Below are 21,564 nucleotides of genomic sequence, written 5' to 3' on the forward strand. Positions count from 1 at the left end.
TCGACCATGCCCCTAGGCCAGATCGAGTTGCCAGTTACATTTGGCATGCCCGACAACTTCCATACATATAAGCTTACCTTCGATGTCATAGACTTTGAGACGGTGTACAACATGATCCTGGGCCACCCAATGCTAGGTAAGTTTATGGCAGTGGTGCACTATGCGTACTAGATACTCATGTCCTGGGTCCCAAAGGAATCATAACTGTTAGAGGAGATCAGTGTGCAACAGTCAAATGTGACAAGTAGAGCCTAGACATGGTCGAACACCTTAGTCGAGCGGCAACCACTTCTAAGGGTGTGGACTCCAAGCATCAGAAGCATCAAGCCACCATTGAGATCAAGGACTCCAAGCTTGTAAGTCTTACTGATACTTCCAAGTCCAACGATGCAGCCAAGGGTGAGACCAGCGACGACACTGACAACAAAAGGGCTGATGGTGGCATCAAGGGAATACCCCTTGACTTGTCTAAACCAGCCAAGATGGTCAAAATTGGGGCTAACCCCGACCCTAAATAGGAACTCAAGCTTATCACTTTCGTCCAGGCAAACCAAGACGTGTTTCTGTGGCAACCGTCTGATATGCCTGGAGTCCCTAGGGAGATTAAGCATTGACTAGTTCTTAAGCCCGACTCCGAACCTGTGCTACAGAAGCAGTGAAGATTTGCGAAGGATAGGATGCAAGCTATCCAGGAGGAGGTTGGCAAACTACTAAAGGTGAGCTTTATTCGAGAGGTTCGTCATCCTACAAGGCTGACGAATCTCGTCCTTGTCAAGAATGGCAATGGCAAATGGACGATGTGCGTTGACTTCACCAACCTCAACAAAGCTTCTCCCAAGGATCTTTTCCCTCTTCCTCGCATCGACTAGATCATCGACTCTATGGCAGGTTGTGCATTACTATGTTTTCTACATGCCTATTCGGGGTATCACCAAATTAGCATGGGAATAGAGGATGAGGAAACAACTGCTTTTACCACTCCTTTCGGTATATTCTGCTATGTAAAGATGTCTTTTGATTTAAAAAAACGCTGGTGCTACCTTTCAACTGTGTATTCAGAACAGTTTACAGCCCCAATTGGGTGCGATGTAGAAGTGTATGTTGATGATATTGTAGTCAAGTCCAGAATTGAAGATGCATTGATTGTCGATCTCAAGGAAACATTTGATAACCTCAGAAAGTATTGTATGATGCTTAATCATGAAAAATGCACGTTCAGCATTCCGTCAGGCAAGTTTCTCAGGTTTCTGGTGTCAAGTCGAGGCATTGAGGCCAATCCTGGCAAAATCAAAGCTCTTGACCAGATGTGGTCACCTATAACACTGAAAGAAGCTCAAAAATTAACAAGATGCATTGCAGCTCTTAGTCAATTCATCTCTAAGATGGGCAAGTTAGGCAAGCCTTTCTTCAAGCTGCTAAAGAAACACGACCAGTTTCAGTGGACAGAAGAAGCAGAGCGCACCTTCTAGGATTTGAAAAGATATTTATCATCTTCATTAATTCTTACACCACCTTATGAAAAAGAAGAGCTCTTTTTGTACATTGCAGTTACCCCACAAATTGTAAGCACGGTCCTGGTGGTCAAAAAGGGAAAGCCCCATGACAAATGCCAAGGTCCAGAAACATGTTTACTATGTGAACGAAGTCCTACACGACGCTAAGTTACGATACCCACAAGTGCAAAAGTTGCTATATGCAATCTTGACGTCTTCCCGGAAGCTACGATACTATTTTCAAGCACACAAGATCACTGTTGTGATGACGTGTCTGCTGAAGAATGTCATACACAATAGGGAGGCTACTAGATGTTTCACGTAGTGGGCGGTCGAACTCAATGAGCTTGACACCGGATATGTGCCACGCACAAGTATGAAGTCAGGAGTGCTAGCGGAATTCATCGCCGAATGGACAAGCATTGAAGAAACAAGGCCAAGTGTGATCGAAGACCACCGGATGCTCTTCTTCGATGGATTGCTCATGCTTCATGGCTCGGGAGCTGGCATTGTACTTAAATTTCCAATGGACAATAAACTCAGGTATGTTGTTCAATTTCATTTTAAAGCTTCCAACAATGTAGCAGAATATGAGGGACTGGTAAATGGTCTCCGTATAGCTGAGTCACTTGGAATCAGGCGATTTCTCGGGAAAAGGGACTCACAGCTAGACGTAAACCAAGTACAAAAGGACTACCAGTTCTCGGACGAGAACACGACAGCTTACTTGAACGAGGTACGAAAGCTCAAGCAAAAGTTCGAGGGGTTAGAAGTAACGCACATCAGGAGGAGTGACAACTCCAGTGCGAATGAACTTGCTAGACTCGCTTCTTCTCGAGCTCCAATACCCACAGGAGTCTTTGTTGAGAAATTCCTGAAACCATCTGTCCTGACCGTTCGGTGAACGGATGCTACCCAACTCGACTAGCAGTCTAGTCAAGTTAGTGAGGAAGAACTTGCAGACATAGATGTTGCACTACTCAAACATGAACCGACTTAGATGACTCTATACCAAGCCTATCTTGAAGATCAAGACATCCCCGATGATGATGTGTTTGCAAAAAAAATTGCTCATAAGTTCAAGCTCTATACTTTGGTAAATGGCAAGCTCTACCGAAAGGAGAGTAAAGGAATCTTGATGAAGTGCATCATGCAGGAAGAGGGCAATAAAATATTACCCTATATCCATGGAGGCATGTGTGGTAATCATGCATCTTCTCCCATCTTGGTCAGAAAAGCTTTTCGCCAAGGATTCTTTTGGCCAACTACCCTCCAGGATGCTTCCGAGCTAGTCAAAAAGTGTGAGAGCTGCCAATTTTTTGGATTGCAGACCACTTGACCAGTCCAAGCTCTGCAAACTATTCCTCTTTCTTAGCCTTTCTTCGTCTAGGGCTTGGATATCCTTGGATCGTTCCCAAGGGCCTAAGGTGGTTATAAGTTCCTATTCGTGGCTATCGACACGTTCACTAAGTGGATCGAGATCAAACCCGTGGGAAAGATAACCGCAGAAGTGGCTAAGAAGTTCATAAGGAGTATAATTACTCGATTTAGTATTCTGCATTGGATAATCACGGATAACAACAGTTTAGAAGTGGGATCACTGCATTTTGTGAAGAATTTGCCATCAAAACCTGTTTCACCTCAGTAACTCACCCACAAAGTTAAGGTCAAGTTGAACGTGCTAATGGTATAGTCTTGCAGGGCAACAAAACTCAGGTCTTCGATAGGCTAAATGCTTACTCAAAAGGCTGGGTGAAAGAAATTCCCTCGGTGCTATAGGCCATTCGTACTTTGACTAACATGGCCACTAGTGAAACTCCATTCTTCTTAGTTTATGGAGCAAAGGCATTGCTCCTGACTGAGTTGCAGTTCGAATCACCGCGAGTGGAAAGTTACTCGAAGGAAGGGCAAGAGCAGTTATGACGACATCAATTTACTCGAGGAGTATTGTGATCGAGCATCTATTCGAGCGGCTACGTATCAACAAGCATTGCGTAGGCATCATAGTAAAAAGATTCAGCCCAGGAAACTCACTGTTGTAGATCTTGTCCTACGAAAGATGCAGAAACAGGCTAGGTGCCATAAGTTATCACCTAAGTGGGAAGGACCCTATATGGTGCTCAAAGTTACCCGACCTGGATAAGTGTAGCTATCTACTCTAGACGGTGACATTCTCGAGCACGCATGAAATATCGACCAACTCCAAAAGTTTCATTTATAGAAAAGGGAAATTACAGGTAAGTCAATTACATTTGATTTGATTAACTACTCAATTACATACTTTTTCTTTTCCATCTAACTTACGTGGCTAGTGCAAAGTTGATAGAAAGTATTCGCCTAGCTCTTGCAAACAATGCAGGTCCTACTCCCCCCTTGAACGAGTCGAGGAATCTTCTATACTCATCCCTCGAACGGCAGGTGATCACGCCGGGGACTAGATGTCGACCAGCGTAAGGGCCAGGGAGAGTGGCCGAGGCGAAGATCCTGCTGGAGCTGCTGATCAGCGTTGATGATGTCGAGTGGCCCTCCGTAGGGCGTGAAGGCAATCTGGCGGTTATTGATGGGAAGACGGCCACACTTTCTCTAACACCGGAAGTTTGAAGGCTCCATCGTCGAAGACCTTGTTGGTGACCTGGTCAATGAACTCATCAAGATCACCACCATCTTCATCTCCCTCCTGCGTGGCTTGTATCGTTGACTCCTATGTTGCTCATTTTGCGACGTCAGTGTCAAGGAAACACCGGAGGTGGTGGGTGAAGGGTCGATGACCTCCGATGAATATTCTGTTCTTTCTCCTCTTAGGCTTTTCGATAGATTCCTCCTCATTGGAAGAAATAATGATGACACCCGGAGGAACCATGGCGAGGGGCCTTAGGGTGAGAAATCAAATCTCTTCACTTTCTAGACGGGCTTGAGAGGCGACGATAGAGTGAAGGCCATGGCTTTAAGCTCTACAAGTTCTACTGGGTGTGTGGGAAATGGAAGGAGACGAGGTGAAAAACCAACGGCCTTAGTTTTCTCTCTATTTATAGTCATGGAAACAGGTCGCACTATACACATGGAGCTATCAAGATCCGATGTCACTAGGCATGAGAGCAAGGCCACCTCGGTCGTGCGGCACGTCTGGCGGAAGTTGAGGCACCGCTGAGATGTTGTGACTTGTCCAATATCTGCAAAGAGGGGTGCGTGGTCATTATTGCACATCAAATCAAAGGCTATGGTGAAAATGAGCACAAATGGGAGTGAGTTTTTAATGCTCACCTACCCGGCTATTCAAATACACCTGATGACCATAACATGATCTCAACCACCTACTCGGGGGCTAGAGTCATCAAGTATGTGGTCGAGAGATGGAAGTCAATGCTTATGCTCTACTCTCCACTTGATCTAGTTATTGAGTGGAAAGTCGGGGGCTACATCATACTTTCTTGGTGTTTCTTACTTCACTTTCTGTTTATGCTCCACTTTCTACTCGTATTCAATCATGGAGCGAAGTGACAAGGGACACGTCAAGTATATTTTGGTGCATAAGCTCTACTCTGTGCCTTGATTATCACATTAAACAGAGAGTCAGGGGCTACATCGTATATTTTCGATGCTACAGCTTTACTCTTTACTCGATACAATCATCAAGTAGATAGACGAGGGCTAAAACACTATACACTTTCAATAACACATGTATGTTCCTTTCTACTCTTAGATGGGTAATCTTCTCCTCGACCATAGAGTCGGGGACTACATAATAATACCATATTTTTTGTAAATTGTGTATGTCTTTTGCAAAAGTTTATCTGGCTTTGCATCGACTGCTTTGGATAAGAGCTAGTAGAGGCATATGTTGGGTTGATGATGGATAACTACACCTAATAAAGCATAACGGCACAAGAGATTGTCAGATATCTCACACCTAATGGCTAAAAAAGGTTCTAAAGTTCTAGTCAATCTCATGTGTGTTCTCTATCGAGATCATGTCCGTATGCTAGTCAAGTGCGCAAGTCAGTGAAAGTTTGCAAAAGGCCATCATGTTTTCTATTTTTAGTTTTACACTAAGTCTTTTCCTTAATCTTGTGGTTACCTCGAGTAGTAACTCGAGAGCCATACATCTAACAATTTGTCTAGTCAAGTTTTATATATGGACATATATTCGATAGGTCAGTCGATTATGAGGATGATCATAACATTTGCTAGTCAATTTTGCATCTACTACTGTTAACTCTATTTCATCGATAAGGAAATAGCAAGCAGTAGCACATTTATCGAACAAGCAAAATAATAGCGTTGTTCACAAACATCCCCAAATTACGGATCCAGTTCTAAATGTTTCAAGTCAGGAACTGTGGACCATAAGTTAGAAGGGCTACCCTCGCTTTCATAGTTAGATAGGTTGAAGCCTAAAGACTAGATGAAGGCAGGGATCAGAGGTTTGACATTTCCCATAATTTGTCCTACCTCCTCTGTAGAGCATCTGAAACCCACCGTCACCATTGAGGTGTTAAGATTTGGGTCGTAACTATTGAGGAGACCAAGCATCATTTTGGCACTGATGGAAGCCGACTGGGTCATGCAGTCGAAGGTCTACTCCCTCAGCTCTTAGAGTGCTGCAACCACAATATCATGAATGGCGATCGTGGCATCTCGATTAGTCTCTGTCTTATTTAAAGCATCGGCTACTGCATCTCAATCAGTCTCTGTTTTCTTCAAAGTCTCAACCATTGCATCTCGATCAGCTTTTGCCTTATCTTAAGCATATTTGAGCCTCTTCTGATACTTTTCCTTCTCCATGGAGGACCCACGATCTAGAGGAACAAACAATAAAATTTATCATTAGTTGACCAATGCAATAATCACATATTAGTGATCAAGGAGTAAACTAACCATCAATTGTCCTTTGTCGAGCAGCTAGCTCGCTATCTTTCTCTTCAAGAGCCTTCTAATAGCTTATGGGGTCAATTGACAGAAGTTGAGACTTCACCGCTGCTACCTGATCATAGATAGCCTCGATATGAGACTTCATTGTTCCCTAGAGATCGACAATAGAGCTCCAGGTTCGTTGAGCTTTGAGCTTGTTGTGGGAATGTCTACAAGAGGTTGTTCTACTTGAGAAGGCGGTGGTAGAGCAACTGTGGAAGATAGGTTCGGTTGGATGATCAAACCAATTTCAATCTGTTCTTTGGACTTCTCCAAAATTGGCAAGCTACAAGAAATGGGATTAGGAACACATAGAAGGATGCAGATCAATACAAATACTTGAATCAAACATTTTGGCAACTGGGATGAGTGCCTTGACTTTTGATTTCTATCTCTTGATTACTATCTTCATCGTCGTATTGGCAGTAGGGTTCAGTTGCGCAGGAGGGATGATCAGGGGATCGGATGAAGCCAAGGTCACCAGTACCTACAAGAAACCAGCCCATAATGATTCATCATCATTCTAGACTTATCAAACCAATGCTCAGAAGAATAGCCAATGTAAGGGAGATGACTCGCTAAGAGTTACCTCATTTACCGAGTCATCATGCGTGTCGGTTGCGTGAAGAGGCAATCAAAAGGGAGTTCCAGATGTTCCCTGTCAAAGGACCACTCATACCAATCGGGTGTCAGCAAGTGAGTACTCGATAACCAGAATAGAAAATACTTAATTATTTAATAACTTGATGTCGGTACCAGTTGGCTTCCTCTCCAAGAGTGCTTAAGGAGCTCCGGATCATGTAGCGGAACAAATGATGAGGACGATCTCTTTGATCGAAGAGACCCCTTGGCCCCTTCATCGACTAGTATTTTCCCCTTGTCGTCGGCGCCAAAGGAGGAAGAGCCATCAAGCTCATGGACCTCGGTCATAAGGATGTGTTATTGATGGAGAATTGGAGCTTGTTATAAGAAAAATTAGTCAGGATGATTAAGTAGCAATTAGCACTACTTTCTTACTCGAGAATCCCCACCTCTGTTCAAGGATTCGAACAGGAGTAAGGTTGAATAGAGCACTCTTAAGCTTTGTTGGAGAAGAGCTTGTTCAATCGAGTTTGATGAGGGCACGCCCGATCTTCCGAAAGGTAATATGATAAGTCGATTGGTGCAGTTTCGACGTTGATGATCCAAAGGCTCCTCTCAAAACAGATCAAGAACCCTCGCAACCACTACACCACTACTTCATGGTTATCAATCGTGCCAAGACGTAGTTGACCTCGCCAAGAAGGCATTTCCTGCAAGCGAATCGAGAACACAAGCAAGAACAGGTAGATGCAATCTGAATATTGCTAATTACCAATGAAGCACTCGAGTTTGGGGTTCAACAAACCGATAAAAGGTGAAATTGTATTAAACAGAATAATCTAACCTAAACCCAAGCCTAAACTATGACGACTACTGAGGAGTTCGACCTAGGGTTGTGCAACCATGGAGAGAGGCATGCACAACCTGGACTCTGACTCCGACACGATTACAAAACCCGGTAAGGTTCAAAACGGTGACGCAACACCTTATTCCTTTGACTCTGACCAAACTATAAGTAATATTTGTCCAAGCTCATATCCCAAAAAGGGCTTATTGTAAGCTTTCCAGAATGTCCAAGATTGCCTAAAACGGACTTCGTATGAGAGAGTTAGACCCGTTTTACTGACGTGATGTCCTGGAACTCGACTTCGACCACGACCACGACCACAACTAGAGCTCAGCCTTGAGTCTAGGTAGACTTAGCCTTTGAGTGATGACGTCCAGGAGGGGTTGTGATGTTTCTCCCACATTCCTAAAAATAACACAAAACTTAGTAGTACTCTATTCTTTTACGAAGAAAATATAAACAATAAGGGGCGAATTCACCTTGTGTGTATTCGAGGGAGCTGTGCCCTTATCATCCTCCCCTTGTTTACAACAAACCGTCCTTGGTTTGCATATAGCATTATCTTGCCCATAAATTTCTACACAAAGTAAAATACGCAAGAAACTCTCATTATGCAATATCATAAGTTCTTTATCAAACAATTCTAATTCTCTTTGAAACGATTGTACCTGATCATCATTGGTCATAGTAAACATCATTGGTACAATGTAGGCATGTATCACTTCTTTCTCCCTTTCTTTAAAAGAAGTGATATTTTCTTGCTCCCCTTCTTTAAAAGAAGTGCCATTGCATGGTAACCTAGTAACAATTTGTATCTTATGTATAAAGAAAGGTGAAGCAATGGTTGTGATGCATGGTAGCATCCAACAACACTCCCATTCCTGTGAAATGCTTAGTGGATTGCAAATAGAACTAGAAAACCTTGACATGACAATAATATTGCAGTTTCAGTCCTCTAAATGTTCACTTTGTGGCACAATAATAGGAGGTTTCAGATTTGAACAAATATAAACTCGATGAAGCATATACTCTAATTTGTCATTGTACTTGCCAATAACATGAAAAGTATTATGTGACAAGCATGGAAAGTTAGAATTAAGTTTTAATTGCTCCTCGAACATCAAATTCAATATAACCTAAAATATTTAGGGAAGATAGCAATTTCAGCTCTTCTTGCTCACTAGCAATGAATTGAACATGTTTAATTTCAGAACAAGTACTCATTTGTAAAACAGAATTAACATGTTCATGCACAAGTTGTGGTTGTGATATAAGTAAAGCATTACTATACAACTCTTCTTTATCACAAGGAACAACAAGCAAATCATCATGTGACAAAGGTAAATCAGCAATAGGATCCACTAATGATTGCTCTACAATAGCATGGGTAGTGGGCAATTTCAGCACATCAAAATATTCCTCACCTAGTGTGAGTGTAACACCTTTTTCATTACTTTTGTTCTCTATCTCAGCTGATATATGTGCATTAGCATTCATACCTTGTTGTAACAAGCATGATGCGGCAACTTTCTCCTCTTCCTTGCTCTTCTTCTCATTTTCCTTCTTTGGTTTGTTCACATTTTCTGTGGGAGGAGATGTAGCAGTGGTGGTATGGCTCTAAAGCAACTTCTTCTTCTCTTCATCCATTACTTGGTTGATTTTCTTATTCTGCAAAAGGTTAGTGACAGCAAAAAGCAAAGAGCTAGATATATCCTCAATTGAAACTAATGCATCTGTACACTTCAAGTTATCGCATGGCAACTCATTATCATAAATTTCATCAAGATCAGATTTAGTGGTAAAAACATAACACATCCTTGCTGATTTTTAGTCGGGCAAATAGAATTAAATGATGACTTGATGGTCATGCCCTTCTCTCCCCCTTGAAGCAAAGCCATCCTTGGGTTTGAACAAGTATGAAGCACTTCTTTCCTCCTGTTCACAACAATAGTTTTGTTGTCCTTGTTCTCGTGACAATTTTCATCTACAGATCTATTGTCTTGGTTTAAGTGCTGCACTTTTTTATGCAAGTCATGTTTAAAAGAGGGCGGAACAAATCTTTTGTGCATAGCAACCTTTAAAATATCCCATGTAGTAGGTTCTATTCATCGATGCATACTCTATTCCACCAAATGATGGCAAAACCTTTGAATTCACTAGTGGCATGCCTAAATCTATGCACTTCAGGAACTAAATGTTCATTAAATTTCTGTTCTACCGTCATCTCCCAATTTAGATATTTTTCAGCATCATAAGCACCCGCAAAAGATGGTATGGTAAACTTGACTTTAACAAATGGATCTTCATTAACATGTGCATTAAGTTGCTCAAAATTATTACCTCTCAAACCTTGACGGTTCAAGTATAATCAGTTCCTTGGTCATGCATCAAATACATCGTGGTTGCGCATCTCATTATCATCGACAACCTTATGTTCATGGACCGCAACTCGAGGATACACATGCCCTTTGTTCGGTGAGTTGACCAACCGATCAAAGTGTGTATTGAGCATTGCAATACTATCATTTAGTTGCCACAACGTATCATTTATTTCCACAAGCTTCGTGTCGATGGATTCATTAATAGTTTGCTGATGATCATCCAACACCATTGTGAGCTCTTCCTTCAAACACACTCTTTCGCATCTACCATGGTTAGTAGCAAACAAGAGACAACAAAAACTTATTATCCCTATCGACTACTAGGTGGTGGAGTTTGAAGTGGAATCACTCACTCTCAAGCATCTTACCACGCTCTTGCAAGTGTTCTTACCATATACAGTAGTTGGCATAACTGGTGGCTAGTTCATGATACCTTATCGAGTGCGAGTGAGGTAGTTGCAAGGGAGGATACTGTTTTGATTGAGAGAAGGTGTAGCTTGGACATGTAATATTTAGTAGCAAGGAATAGCAATAATTGAAATTAGATTAGCAAAGCTGAATAAAAGTCCACAATACTCGTCACAGTTATTGGTCCAAACACGTTCCTAGAACTAGCTCAAGCAAGCTGAAAACTATAACAGACACCAGCACAATGGAACAAAATTCGCAATGCAAACTGATTCCTTTTTTTTAATTCTCTCTTTTTTGCACTCTTTGCTTCTTCTCTCTCTCTCTCTCTCTCTCTCTCTCTCTCTCTCTCTCTCTCTCTCTCTCTCTCTTTGCTTCTTGCTTTTTTTTTTTTGCGAATGTGACACAAACTCAAAACTCTTCTACTGACTTTTCTAAGTCAAAAGAGGTATATGGGTCCAAACTTTTTCTAGAGAGCAGGGTATAAAGGTAATAAAGAGATTCTCTCTCTCTCTCTCTGAACTCTGGCTACCTCTGTTTCGGCTATGGTGGTCGGATCTGAGAAGGTGGGCGGAGTGACTGGTCAGGCAATAAGTTGATGGTTGGAGTGACTGGTTGGACCCCGAGTGGTTGGTCCGAGTGACTGGTCAGACCCCGAGTGGTTGGTCGGAGTGGTCGGAGTGACTGGTCGGCGTGACTGGTCGAACCCCGAGCGGTGGTCGGAATGACTGGTCAGGACCCAAGGGGTGGTCGGAATGACTGGTAGGGACCCCGAGTGAGTGGTCGGAGTGAGTGGTCGGGACCCCGAGTGGGACACAAACTCGGCTATAGCAGACTAGGCAAGCCAAGTACTCGACAACTAAATTAGGAAAGACTCGACGCTAGAAACTAGAACACGATGACTCGACCAGCAACAAGACACTGACGATGGACTCAAACTCAACAACGTGAAAACTGAAAATAAAATTTCAAAAGGCACAAAGTGGTCAGGACAATGGAAAACTAAGATCTAAATCACCTTTTTTATAGGGTAATTTTTTGGACTCTGGGTAAAGGAACTCTACGAAACAAAAGGGATAATTGAGATTACCTAATGGGAAATCGAGGCTCTGATACCAGATAATGAGGGCACGCCCAATCTTCTGAAAGGTAATATGATAAGTCGATTGGTGGAGTTTCAACGTTGATGACCCAAAGGCTCCGATCAGAACAGATCAAGAACCCACGCAACCACTACACACTACTTCGTGGTTATCAACTGTGCCAAGACGCGGTTGACCTCGCCAAGAAGGATTTTTCTGCAAGAGAATCGAGAACACAAGCAAGAGCAAGTAGATGCAATCTAAATATTGCTAATTACCAATGAAGCACTCGAGTTTGGGGTTCAACAAATCGATAAACGGTGAAACTGTATTAAACGGAATAATCTAAGCTAGACCCAAGCCTAAACTATGACGGCTACTGTATATATAAGGGGCGTGAGGAGATCGACCTAGGGTTGTGCAACCGTGGAGAGAGACATGCACAACCTGAACTCCAACTCCAACACGATTACGAAACCCGATAGGGTTCAAAACAGTTACACTACACCTTATTTCTTTGACTCTAACTAAACTATAAGGAATATTTGGTCGAGCTCATATCTATTGGAAAGGGCTCGTCGTAAGCTTTCCAGAATGTCCAAAATTGCCTATAATGGATTTCGTATGAAAGAGTTATACCCGTTTTACTGACGTGTTGTCCTAGAACTTGACTTCGGCCACGGCCACGACTTTGACCACGACCACGACCATGACTAGAGCTCAGCCTTGAGTCTGAGTAGACTTGGCCTTTGAGTGATGACGTCCACGAGGGATTGTGATGCTTCTCCCATATTCCTAAAAATACCACAAAACTTAATAGTACTCTATTCTTTTATGAAGAAATTATAAATAATAAGGGCGAATTCACTTTGTGTGTATTCGAGGGAGCTGTGCCCTTATCAGAGTTGTAGTGTCCTAAAGAAACAAAGCTGAAAAAGACAAGGTAAAGTTACTCGAAAGAATTCAACTACGATAATAGATGCAACAAAGTGCCATGTGCTCTTACTTCCAGCCGCATCCCTGGAGCTGTCTTTATCTCCAGAATACTCCCAGGTAAGGCGAGTTCGCGCTTTCAAAGGACTCGACCTTCGACTAATGAAATCCTTGGCTATATGCCACTCGGTTAAGCCACTCTACCTAAGTTCACCAATCTTCGTGACATAATAGGCAGTGTGGTTGGACTCTTGGTGCTTTTATGACCAAGATGGATTTTGGCAGGGTATAAGGTTCTTATATATTAGGGGGAAATGGATTGGGTCAGAGCTGGAGATGTAAAACCAGAGTTTTTCACAATCCTTATGCCAAGAAGAGGTTAACGCAACTGGAATATAGGAGTTCTTCATTCCAGGTTGCAACTGGAAACCACAACCTCCCGTTCTCCTTATTCCTCTTCAAATTATAGAAGTACTGGAACAGATTCAAGCTGTGGTCGATGCCAAGGACGGCTTCACATAGGTGAATGAAAATGCTAAAAGCATTATGATTGAGTTTGGATTCAAGTGGTGGAGCTCAATTTGATACCAATAGAGTACATTGAGGAGAAACTTAGAAGGGGAAACATTAAATCCATAGTGGAAAAACAATTCAAAAACCACAAAATCTCATGATCAGAATGGTAGGAACGGAATTTCTCACCTGATGGTGGCCTCCAATTGACCTGATCTTGATGAGGCACTATTTCTTCTGCTTCGAGTTCCTTCAATCTTGACTCTTGCATTGTTGATATCACCCAAAATTTAGTCAGGAGGTCAAGAGCTTCATCTCATCTAGATACTCGGGGGCGATATCGATGGCCTTCGTGCTGGAGTCTCTCTCTGACAAGGAGGAAGCGGAGGTCTTTGTAAGGGAACTGGAATCCATGAACCTAAGTTTTCTGATGGAAGCGTGTGTTTGCGTTAAGAGAGATGGAATTTTGTATGAGAGGACTAGTGGTGAGGGCAATGAAGGATTGCTAGCTCGAGCTTAATGTTTCTTTGGTAACCACTCCAGTCCCTATGGCGCTTCGATCGGTGTGAAAAGCGGGATTATGACATCGTGCGAATCTCTGCATGCCCTATGCATTCTGCAAGCATTAAATACTCATATACCCTTCGTTTCAAATTTTGAAAGGTTTTTTAACACTACTCATAGACGTATATCGATAAGACAATATTACTGGCCCTTATTGAGTCTCGAGTGTGTATAACAGCAGGGAACTCGACCCAAAAGTGTTTTCACTTGATACTTGGAACAGAGACTCTTCTTATTCAATTCTTACGACTATGAGTTCAATCTACATTACTCAACCAGGCTTGGACTTGGTGGTACTCGAGTAGATGCTAGTAGAAATCCTCCCTGCTGAGTAGAGTTATGGGGCTACTATCAAATATTTAACTATGGTGTATATATGTATAAGAAGTATGCCATATAAGGACGGGGTATGCCGTGAGCATACTTAACAATTTTGGATATTACAGAACCGAATTCGTGGTACCTGATACGCCCGGAATCCAAAAGGTGTATACTAGGAAGGCCTCGATTGCTAACCCAACTCAAGAAGACTACAGCTAGATAGGAGGTGGTATATCACCCTTATATAAGAAGGGGACTCAGACCCCCCGGGGGAGACTTCTACTTTTCGCTCGGCGTCGGGATCTTAGTGTAGGAGAAACTCAGCGACTTTAGCCCTAGGTTAGACTAGATCCAATCTATTTCTTGTAGTAGGTTAGCCGCATTGCCTGTACTCGAGTGAATCATACAAATAATCATCCACACATGACATAGGGTATTACTCCAACCAAATGCCTATTGAAACTATTTCATGAACAGTACCGAAGGGGTTCATTCTAGGTAGAGAGAGAGAGAGAGAGGAGATAGAAGGGATCCCCCCTCTTGACCTCTTGGGTCCTTTATATAGGTGAGCGGAGAGGTGTAACTTTCTCTCCAACCCTTTTTGGGGTACAAATATTACATAAAGGCCATTGGGCCTTTATATGGACTGCTTTGTTACATAGGTTCATTTGTGGGTTTAGGTCTTTTCCCCAACAGTAGCCCCTCAACTGTAAGATCTGGTGTGACAGCATAACGAATAGCTACAACTAGAAAAGGGCCCAGACTTATAGTCGCTATGTACGTCTCACTAAAAACTCCAACCCAAAAATCCAGTGGGAAAAAAGGGCATGAAGAAAAGAGCACATACATGGCACTTGTTTTTCTTTACATGACTACTAGAGCTAAATACACTCTACATTCTTATAACTACCCTTCATCTTGCCCAGCAAAGGGGTCTTAGGTGAAGGCTGAGGACTTTAGCGGCTGGCGAAGGTGCTTCTTCCTCTGTAGTCGAAGTCAAAGGTACATCTTCGATGACGTGCTCGGTGAAGGCTGTCACCGAGGCGTCGACGGGTGCAGCTTCAACATAGTCAACGTAGTCGAGTTTGAAAGCTGTTGTCATAGCCTAGCGAAGGTGATGATGTCCTCGTGTCTTCGCTCACATGCGATGGCCAAACTCTTGGGACCTAGGACGGGATTTTAATTCAGGTGGCCCCTATAGCCCCTCTTGACCAGTGTTCGTGAGTGGTGAAGAATGTCGCGCGGTTGACGTAGTCAGAGTCGGCGTGTGCGAAGTTTTCATCGCCGAAGCCCCTCTGGTCGACAGAGTCATAGTCGTCAGAGGCAAAGTCGACGTGCCCGAAGCCCCTCCGGTGACGCGGTCGATGCATGTGAAGGCATCACAGCGGAAGCCCCTCTAGTCGACGTCCAAGTCGACAAAGCGAAGACGTTGTGGCTGTAGTCGTCACTTGGGTGATGTAGTCGGAGTCGACAAAGGCGAAGTCATGTCGGTCGTAGTCATCGACCGAAGCCCCCTGGACGACGTAATCGGAGTCGCCATGGGCAAAATTGTCATGGTCGAACCTGTATACACCGTGTGTGCTTCCCTTCATGTTCGATCTTTGATCCACGAAGGTAACCCCGTTATTTTTAGATACATTGTCAGGAATAAATTCTCGACAATTATCCTATATGTCGAGGGTTAGCCCCTAATAATGATTTTGGGGTATGCTGGATAGCGCATGCGTGAACCGTGTTTCAAGAATCGATGTGTTCACGTACAATGGACTCAGGGATATAGGGAGTTATACAGGTTCAGACCTCCCAGAGGACAATAGCCATAAACAAATTAATATTGTATAGACCAGTTCATGTTGTATAGACCATTAAACAAATTAATATTTAAACCACCCGACTCAACAGCACGACTAAGCATTTCTACCCACAACACCCAAACTACAACATAGGCAACAAGGATAATCATGGAAGAATCTAGTAAACCCTAGTCATCTGATTGATATTGACAAGCATGCAACTTAGAAATATAAAAGATGGTCTATCATATAACAGGGCCAATGTGATCAAGGACACTTGCTTGGATGCTGCTAAATGATCTTTGAAATCTTGATCTTGAAGTCCCTTCAACTATTTCGGAACGTAATCGACTAATCGCGGGGACTACTGACAAACAACAAAAAGGAAACACTAAGAACAACATACCAAACAGCAGCAAAGTACTATAAAAAGCTTACTAATGGAAAGTACTTGTTACTATGATCGCGAGAGTGCAAGATCCTCTAATGGAGCTACAACAAAAAAAAATTATAAAGGTTTGAAGTTACAGGTGTCTTTTTGTAAAAAGGCTAGGGCTATTTAGTAAAAACAGAAAAGGCTAGGGGTTTATTTGTAAAACTTTAGGGTCCTATATCCAAATAAATAAAACTTCAAGGGGCTAAATGCAAGGTTACATATTTAAAAGAATTAACAAATTTATTTTCATTTAGAAAACCTAATTATGATGTCAGCACGCTGATGTGGCTCGGGAGGGTGACATGGCTTGCCACATAGGACAAAAATATCCACATGGCACACTAACGTGGATCACATAGACCCAGTCATCAAAGTGGACACGTGATATAATCCTATTGGCTAGAGAAGAGATACGCTAACGTTCTAATATCGGTCATTGATCAAGAATTGGGCAGCTTACCGGCTTCCTTCTTCTTTCAGGCGACGCGAATGGCGGCACGGGTCTCCGGTGTGGCGGTGCTGGCTCGGGTGACGCCGGAACTTCGCCGCCAGCATCAAGGGTCTCTGGTGAGCGGCGAAAAAGCTTCACCGAGCGTCGGGGATTCCGTTTGAGGCACGTGTTGGCGTCGGCGTGCGGTGGAGTGGCTCAACAACAGTGAAGGGCGGCGGTGGAGGCTCGGTGGCGGCTAAAGCTTGGCTTCGGCGGCAAAACTCAACAGCGGGGTTGTGAACGTCTAGATGCAGTCGATGAACGGTGTCGTGAGCTCGAACAATATCTGAGAGGCGCGGAATGGCACGACGACGGTGACAAGGTGCTGTAGAACTACGACAGTGTCGTGAGAGCTCTCGGGTAGGGGAAAACCAACGGAATTTAGGGGCTTGGACATAGTGGAGTGAGAGGAAGGTTGGCCGGGGTTTGATTCGGGTTTTATAGCCGTGGGAGGGGTGGACGATTGCAGAGACAAGGGGGATCGTGGTGGTGATTTTCAACGTGGCTCAGTGTCGTGGGTGCAGGGGTCGCGGAGACAGTTGGCGCAGAGAGAACGGCGTCACACTCTACTCATGTGCTTTGTTTTGCACTTCTTCGACTTCATTTGACAGGATTGCCGAGGCTCCATTCTACGACAGCTTTAAAGAGAGTTTTTGGATGTATTAGTGTAAGTTTGTTACTTAGTGTCATCTCTTTTAAATACAACACTATTACATACGTCATGTATTTGAGAATGATGTTTGAAATATAGAGTCCTTATCTATTACGTATATGTTACTAAAGTCCTTATCATGTACTTCCTCATATACTCTATATATTACCCTAAAGACTACTATTGAATACAAGTTACTATTTGTAATAAAAATGACCCCATAATTTGTGGTGGAAGAAAGGAAGTTTCCATGCAATTAGTTCTCTTCTCCCCTTAACGAGAGCATAAGGAATCTTTTTTACTTTAATAGATGGATTTTTATAAGGCCACGAAACAACTTGTTCTGGTCTGTAGATTGGAAGATTTGTCGAAGGTTCTATGCCGGGGTGGTTTATTTATTGGAGATTGATATATTTTCTTGAACCTTCTTTCATCGGTGTGTGTTACATGAAGTACAGCGATTCTACTTCCATTGTAGTCAGTTCTTTTGGATTTTACGTATGATAGAAACTGATGGAGCTCCAAGGTTTTGACTTCAACTATAGGTCAATGCATGGTGTTCCCTCTGTTTCGATTTTCCCCAATTTGTCTGAGCAGAGGGAATTCACATAATGTGCTCTTTTCAGTAATCATTTCAGCGACTATCACTGTGTTGTTGTAGATTGAATTCTTGATCAAGCAATGGCAATCGCAGAACATCCCCTCTTGAGCAGCATGAGTATGATCATGATGTTAACTTGACTAATTTTTTATTTTTTTGAGAAGAAAAAAAATAGACCTGGCTCTATATTAAAAAGAAAATAAGCACTAAAATTCGCCTCGACGAGCACAAACTTAGGTGACGTAAATCCAGACCTTCAACTAAGCACAGTTCTTAAAGAATTTAAGATATATATATACTTCATCTGTCTCGTTAATTTTTGCAGTCAATCTAGTTCTTTACAATGTTATTGTTTCACACCAAGAAGTTAGAAATATTATTGCATTAATTTTATCAGAACTTGACATTAAATCGATTAGATCAAGATAATGTCAATTTACACTTATGATAGATGCTATTTTGAAAAATTTGGCTCTAATTGCTTCCCTCCATTGCAGCAGGAGTACTACTACACAATGAGGACTCTGCTCCAGGCTCCAGCCGCCACGGCGGTCGGTGGTGCAGCAAACACGCTGGCAACCCCGGGCACCGCCCTTCCTCCTTCCTTTTCGTCGCCGTTAACGCCGATCAGCTCCTCACCGCCGCCTCCTGACTCGTCTTCCGCCCCTCCTGCATCATCATCCTCTGAACCGCCACCACCTTCCCCGTCTTCTTCTACGCCACCGCCACCTTCTCCTTCATCGCCGCCGCCATCACCGCCGGAGTCTGAACCGCCGCCTCCTTCACCGGTTGACACTGCCCCTCCGCCGCCGGAGGCGTCGTCTTCCCCTCCACCAGCCGCATTGCCGCCCCCGCCACCGGCGCCGGTGACGACGTCTTCCCCGCCGCCTCCGCCCGCCACCGCACCTCCCCCACTGGACAATGCCACACCCCCACCTTCCTCCGTGCAGGCGCCGACACCACCACCACCATCCACTCCACCGCCACGGTCACACGCCTCGCCGCCTTCTCCTCCGCCACCCGCAGCAGCGCCACCAGCGTCTCCAGTGGACGCTACGCCGCCGCCGCCATCCGTCGTGGATTATGCCCCTCCTCCGACACATCGGACGAACTCAACGGCCGCCGTGTACTCTCCTCCGGTAACGCCACCGGCAGTGGCTAGCAGCGCGACGCCGCCTCCTAGCAGCGGCGGACTGAGCACCGGCGCGACCGCTGCCGTCGCGGTCGTGGTGGTGGTCGTTTTCCTCAGCTTCACAGGCTTTTTCGTCTGCATGTCGAAGCGGTGGAAGCGGAGGCAAGCCGACCGGTACTACGCCGGATTCGCTGTGCCACCGTACACCCCGCAGCACGTCTCCGGCGAGGCGCCGTTCCTGCGGCCGCCGCCGCCGCCGGGGTCGATGAACTTTAGCATGGGCGGGGGCGGCCCGGGCATGTCGCAGGGGATGAGCCAGGGGTACGGTCAGCACCAGCAGCTGCAGCCATGGGCCGCGTCGGCCAATTACAGCGGCGCGACGGCGACGAGCCAGGGTCCGGCAAAGAGAGTGGCGGCGGCGTCGGGCGACCTGAACGTGGGCAACACCAAGGCATTCACATTCGACGAGCTGTACGAGATCACCGACGGGTTCGCGCGCGACAACGTCCTCGGCGAGGGCGGGTTCGGGTGCGTGTTCAAGGGCACGCTCGGCGACGGCAAGGTGGTCGCCGTGAAGCAGCTCAAGGGCGGCGGCGGGCAGGGCGAGCGCGAATTCCAAGCCGAGGTGGAGATCATCAGCCGCGTCCACCATCGCCACCTCGTCTCCCTCGACGGCTACTGCATCGCCGAGGACCACCGCCTCCTCGTCTATGACTTCGTCTCCAACGAGACGCTCCACCACCACCTCCATGGTAAGGGAAGGCCAGTGATGGACTGGCCGACGAGGGTCAAGATCGCAGCAGGCTCGGCACGTGGATTGGCCTACCTGCATGAGGATTGTAAGATGGACTCTGTTTGCACTTCAACTTTTTTTTTGTTTTCAGCATTTGTTCTGTCAGAAATGGAGCTTAATTCTGATGTTTGTTGCTGCAGGTCATCCAAGGATCATCCACAGGGACATTAAGTCCTCAAACATCCTGCTTGATGACCACTTTGAAGCTCAGGTTTGTTCTTACAGCAAAGTTGCAACATTTCAGGAATCTGAACAATTCCTTTTGAAGAAGGTATGTTCAGCTCCTGATATTGCTTGAACGTTCATGGTCCAGGTTGCGGACTTCGGACTCGCCAGGTTAGCGGAGAACGATGTCACACATGTTTCAACACGTGTGATGGGAACATTCGGGTAATGCCTCTCAACAGGAGTTCTAGCACTATAGTTTTCATCTCAGAAAGGAGCCAAAAAAGAAAAACAAATTACATCAGTACCAAGTATGCTTCTCTACTGTACACAGGTACTTGGCTCCAGAGTATGCCTCCACGGGGAAGCTGACCGAGAAATCAGATGTGTTCTCCTTTGGTGTTGTGCTTTTGGAGCTCATCACAGGTCGGAAGCCCGTCGACTCGTTGCGTCCCCTCGGCAACGAGAGCCTTGTGGAGTGGGTAAGCTCCAGCAGTAGTACTACTACCGCCACCACCCTTTGCAGCTGCAAATACTCTTGTACCAATCACTGACAATATGTTGTCCCTGATCACAACCCATCTGACAGTCAAGACTGCTGCTGAACCGCGCAGTCGAGAACCAGGAGTTTGACGAGCTAGTCGACCCCCGCCTCGATGGGAATTTCGATGATGTTGAGATGTTCCGTGTGATTGAGGCAGCTGCGGCGTGCATCCGACATTCGGCTGCCAGGAGGCCCAAGATGGGGCAGGTACTGAATACTGATGAAACCTAACTTGCACTGTAGCAAATCCGAAAAACAGAAACTACACTCTCCGCACCTTCGGTAAATGACTTGTTAGTTAGCAAACTGAGTTTTCACCCTGGTTTTTCAGGTTGTCAGGGTCCTTGACAGCCTGACCGATGTCGATCTCAGCAATGGTGTACAGCCAGGGAAGAGCCAGATGTTCAACGTCGCCAATACGGCTGACATCAGGCAGTTCCAGAGGATGGCGTTCGGCAGCCAGGACTTCAGCTCAGAGTACAGCCATTCCAGGTCAAGCATAAGTAGCAGGAGGGATTTCTAGTAATTTGAAATCTGTAAAGCTTCTCCAGCTGCACTTCCCCTAGTTTCCGATGATCTTGGTCTTGCTACGTCTTCATTCTATATCATTCTTTTTACAGTGGTTACTACCTTACTGTTTTGTATGTTCATTGTAGTTTAATGTGTACATTCACAGAAAAATATGCACAAAAGAATGTATCATTGGCTATGCTGGATGATAGTTCTGGTTTCTTCTCAAATTTATCATTACTTCAAAAATATCAGATCATTCCATTTTATGAAATCAGCCATCTCCTCCTCTTTCTAACTCCTTGCTGTTCTCGACCAAGCTCTGAGTATCTTGATATTTGGGACTATGAATGTACATTGACATCGAAGACCAAGTGAAGCCATTTGAAGATGCTGGAGTGAGCCCAAACAACGTG

General features: G+C 44.6%; 1 protein-coding gene across 1 annotated transcript; it reads left to right on the forward strand.

Annotated features, from left to right (window-relative positions):
• Positions 1 to 18,519: 18,519 nt before the first annotated feature.
• Positions 18,520 to 21,236, forward strand: LOC133930152 (proline-rich receptor-like protein kinase PERK8). Its single transcript, XM_062376838.1, has 6 exons — positions 18,520 to 19,975; positions 20,070 to 20,140; positions 20,243 to 20,319; positions 20,429 to 20,613; positions 20,679 to 20,845; positions 20,970 to 21,236. Exons 1-6 carry the CDS (start codon positions 18,520 to 18,522, stop codon positions 21,159 to 21,161), a joined length of 2,148 nt encoding a protein of 715 aa, XP_062232822.1. The 3' UTR covers positions 21,162 to 21,236.
• Positions 21,237 to 21,564: the final 328 nt, after the last annotated feature.

The sequence above is a fragment of the Phragmites australis genome, chromosome 10 (assembly GCF_958298935.1).
Source record: "Phragmites australis chromosome 10, lpPhrAust1.1, whole genome shotgun sequence".
NCBI classification, from domain to species: domain Eukaryota; kingdom Viridiplantae; phylum Streptophyta; class Magnoliopsida; order Poales; family Poaceae; genus Phragmites; species Phragmites australis.

What these genes read in the sequence shown, in the direction of transcription:
- LOC133930152 (XM_062376838.1), top strand. Translation starts at nt 18,520, where the DNA reads ATGAGGACTCTGCTCCAGGCTCCAGCCGCCACGGCGGTCGGTGGTGCA. An exon ending in GGCCTACCTGCATGAGGATT is followed by an intron (nt 19,976 to 20,069) that starts GTAAGATGGACT and finishes TTGTTGCTGCAG; the next exon opens with GTCATCCAAGGATCATCCAC. An exon ending in TACTACTACCGCCACCACCC is followed by an intron (nt 20,614 to 20,678) that starts TTTGCAGCTGCA and finishes CACAACCCATCT; the next exon opens with GACAGTCAAGACTGCTGCTG.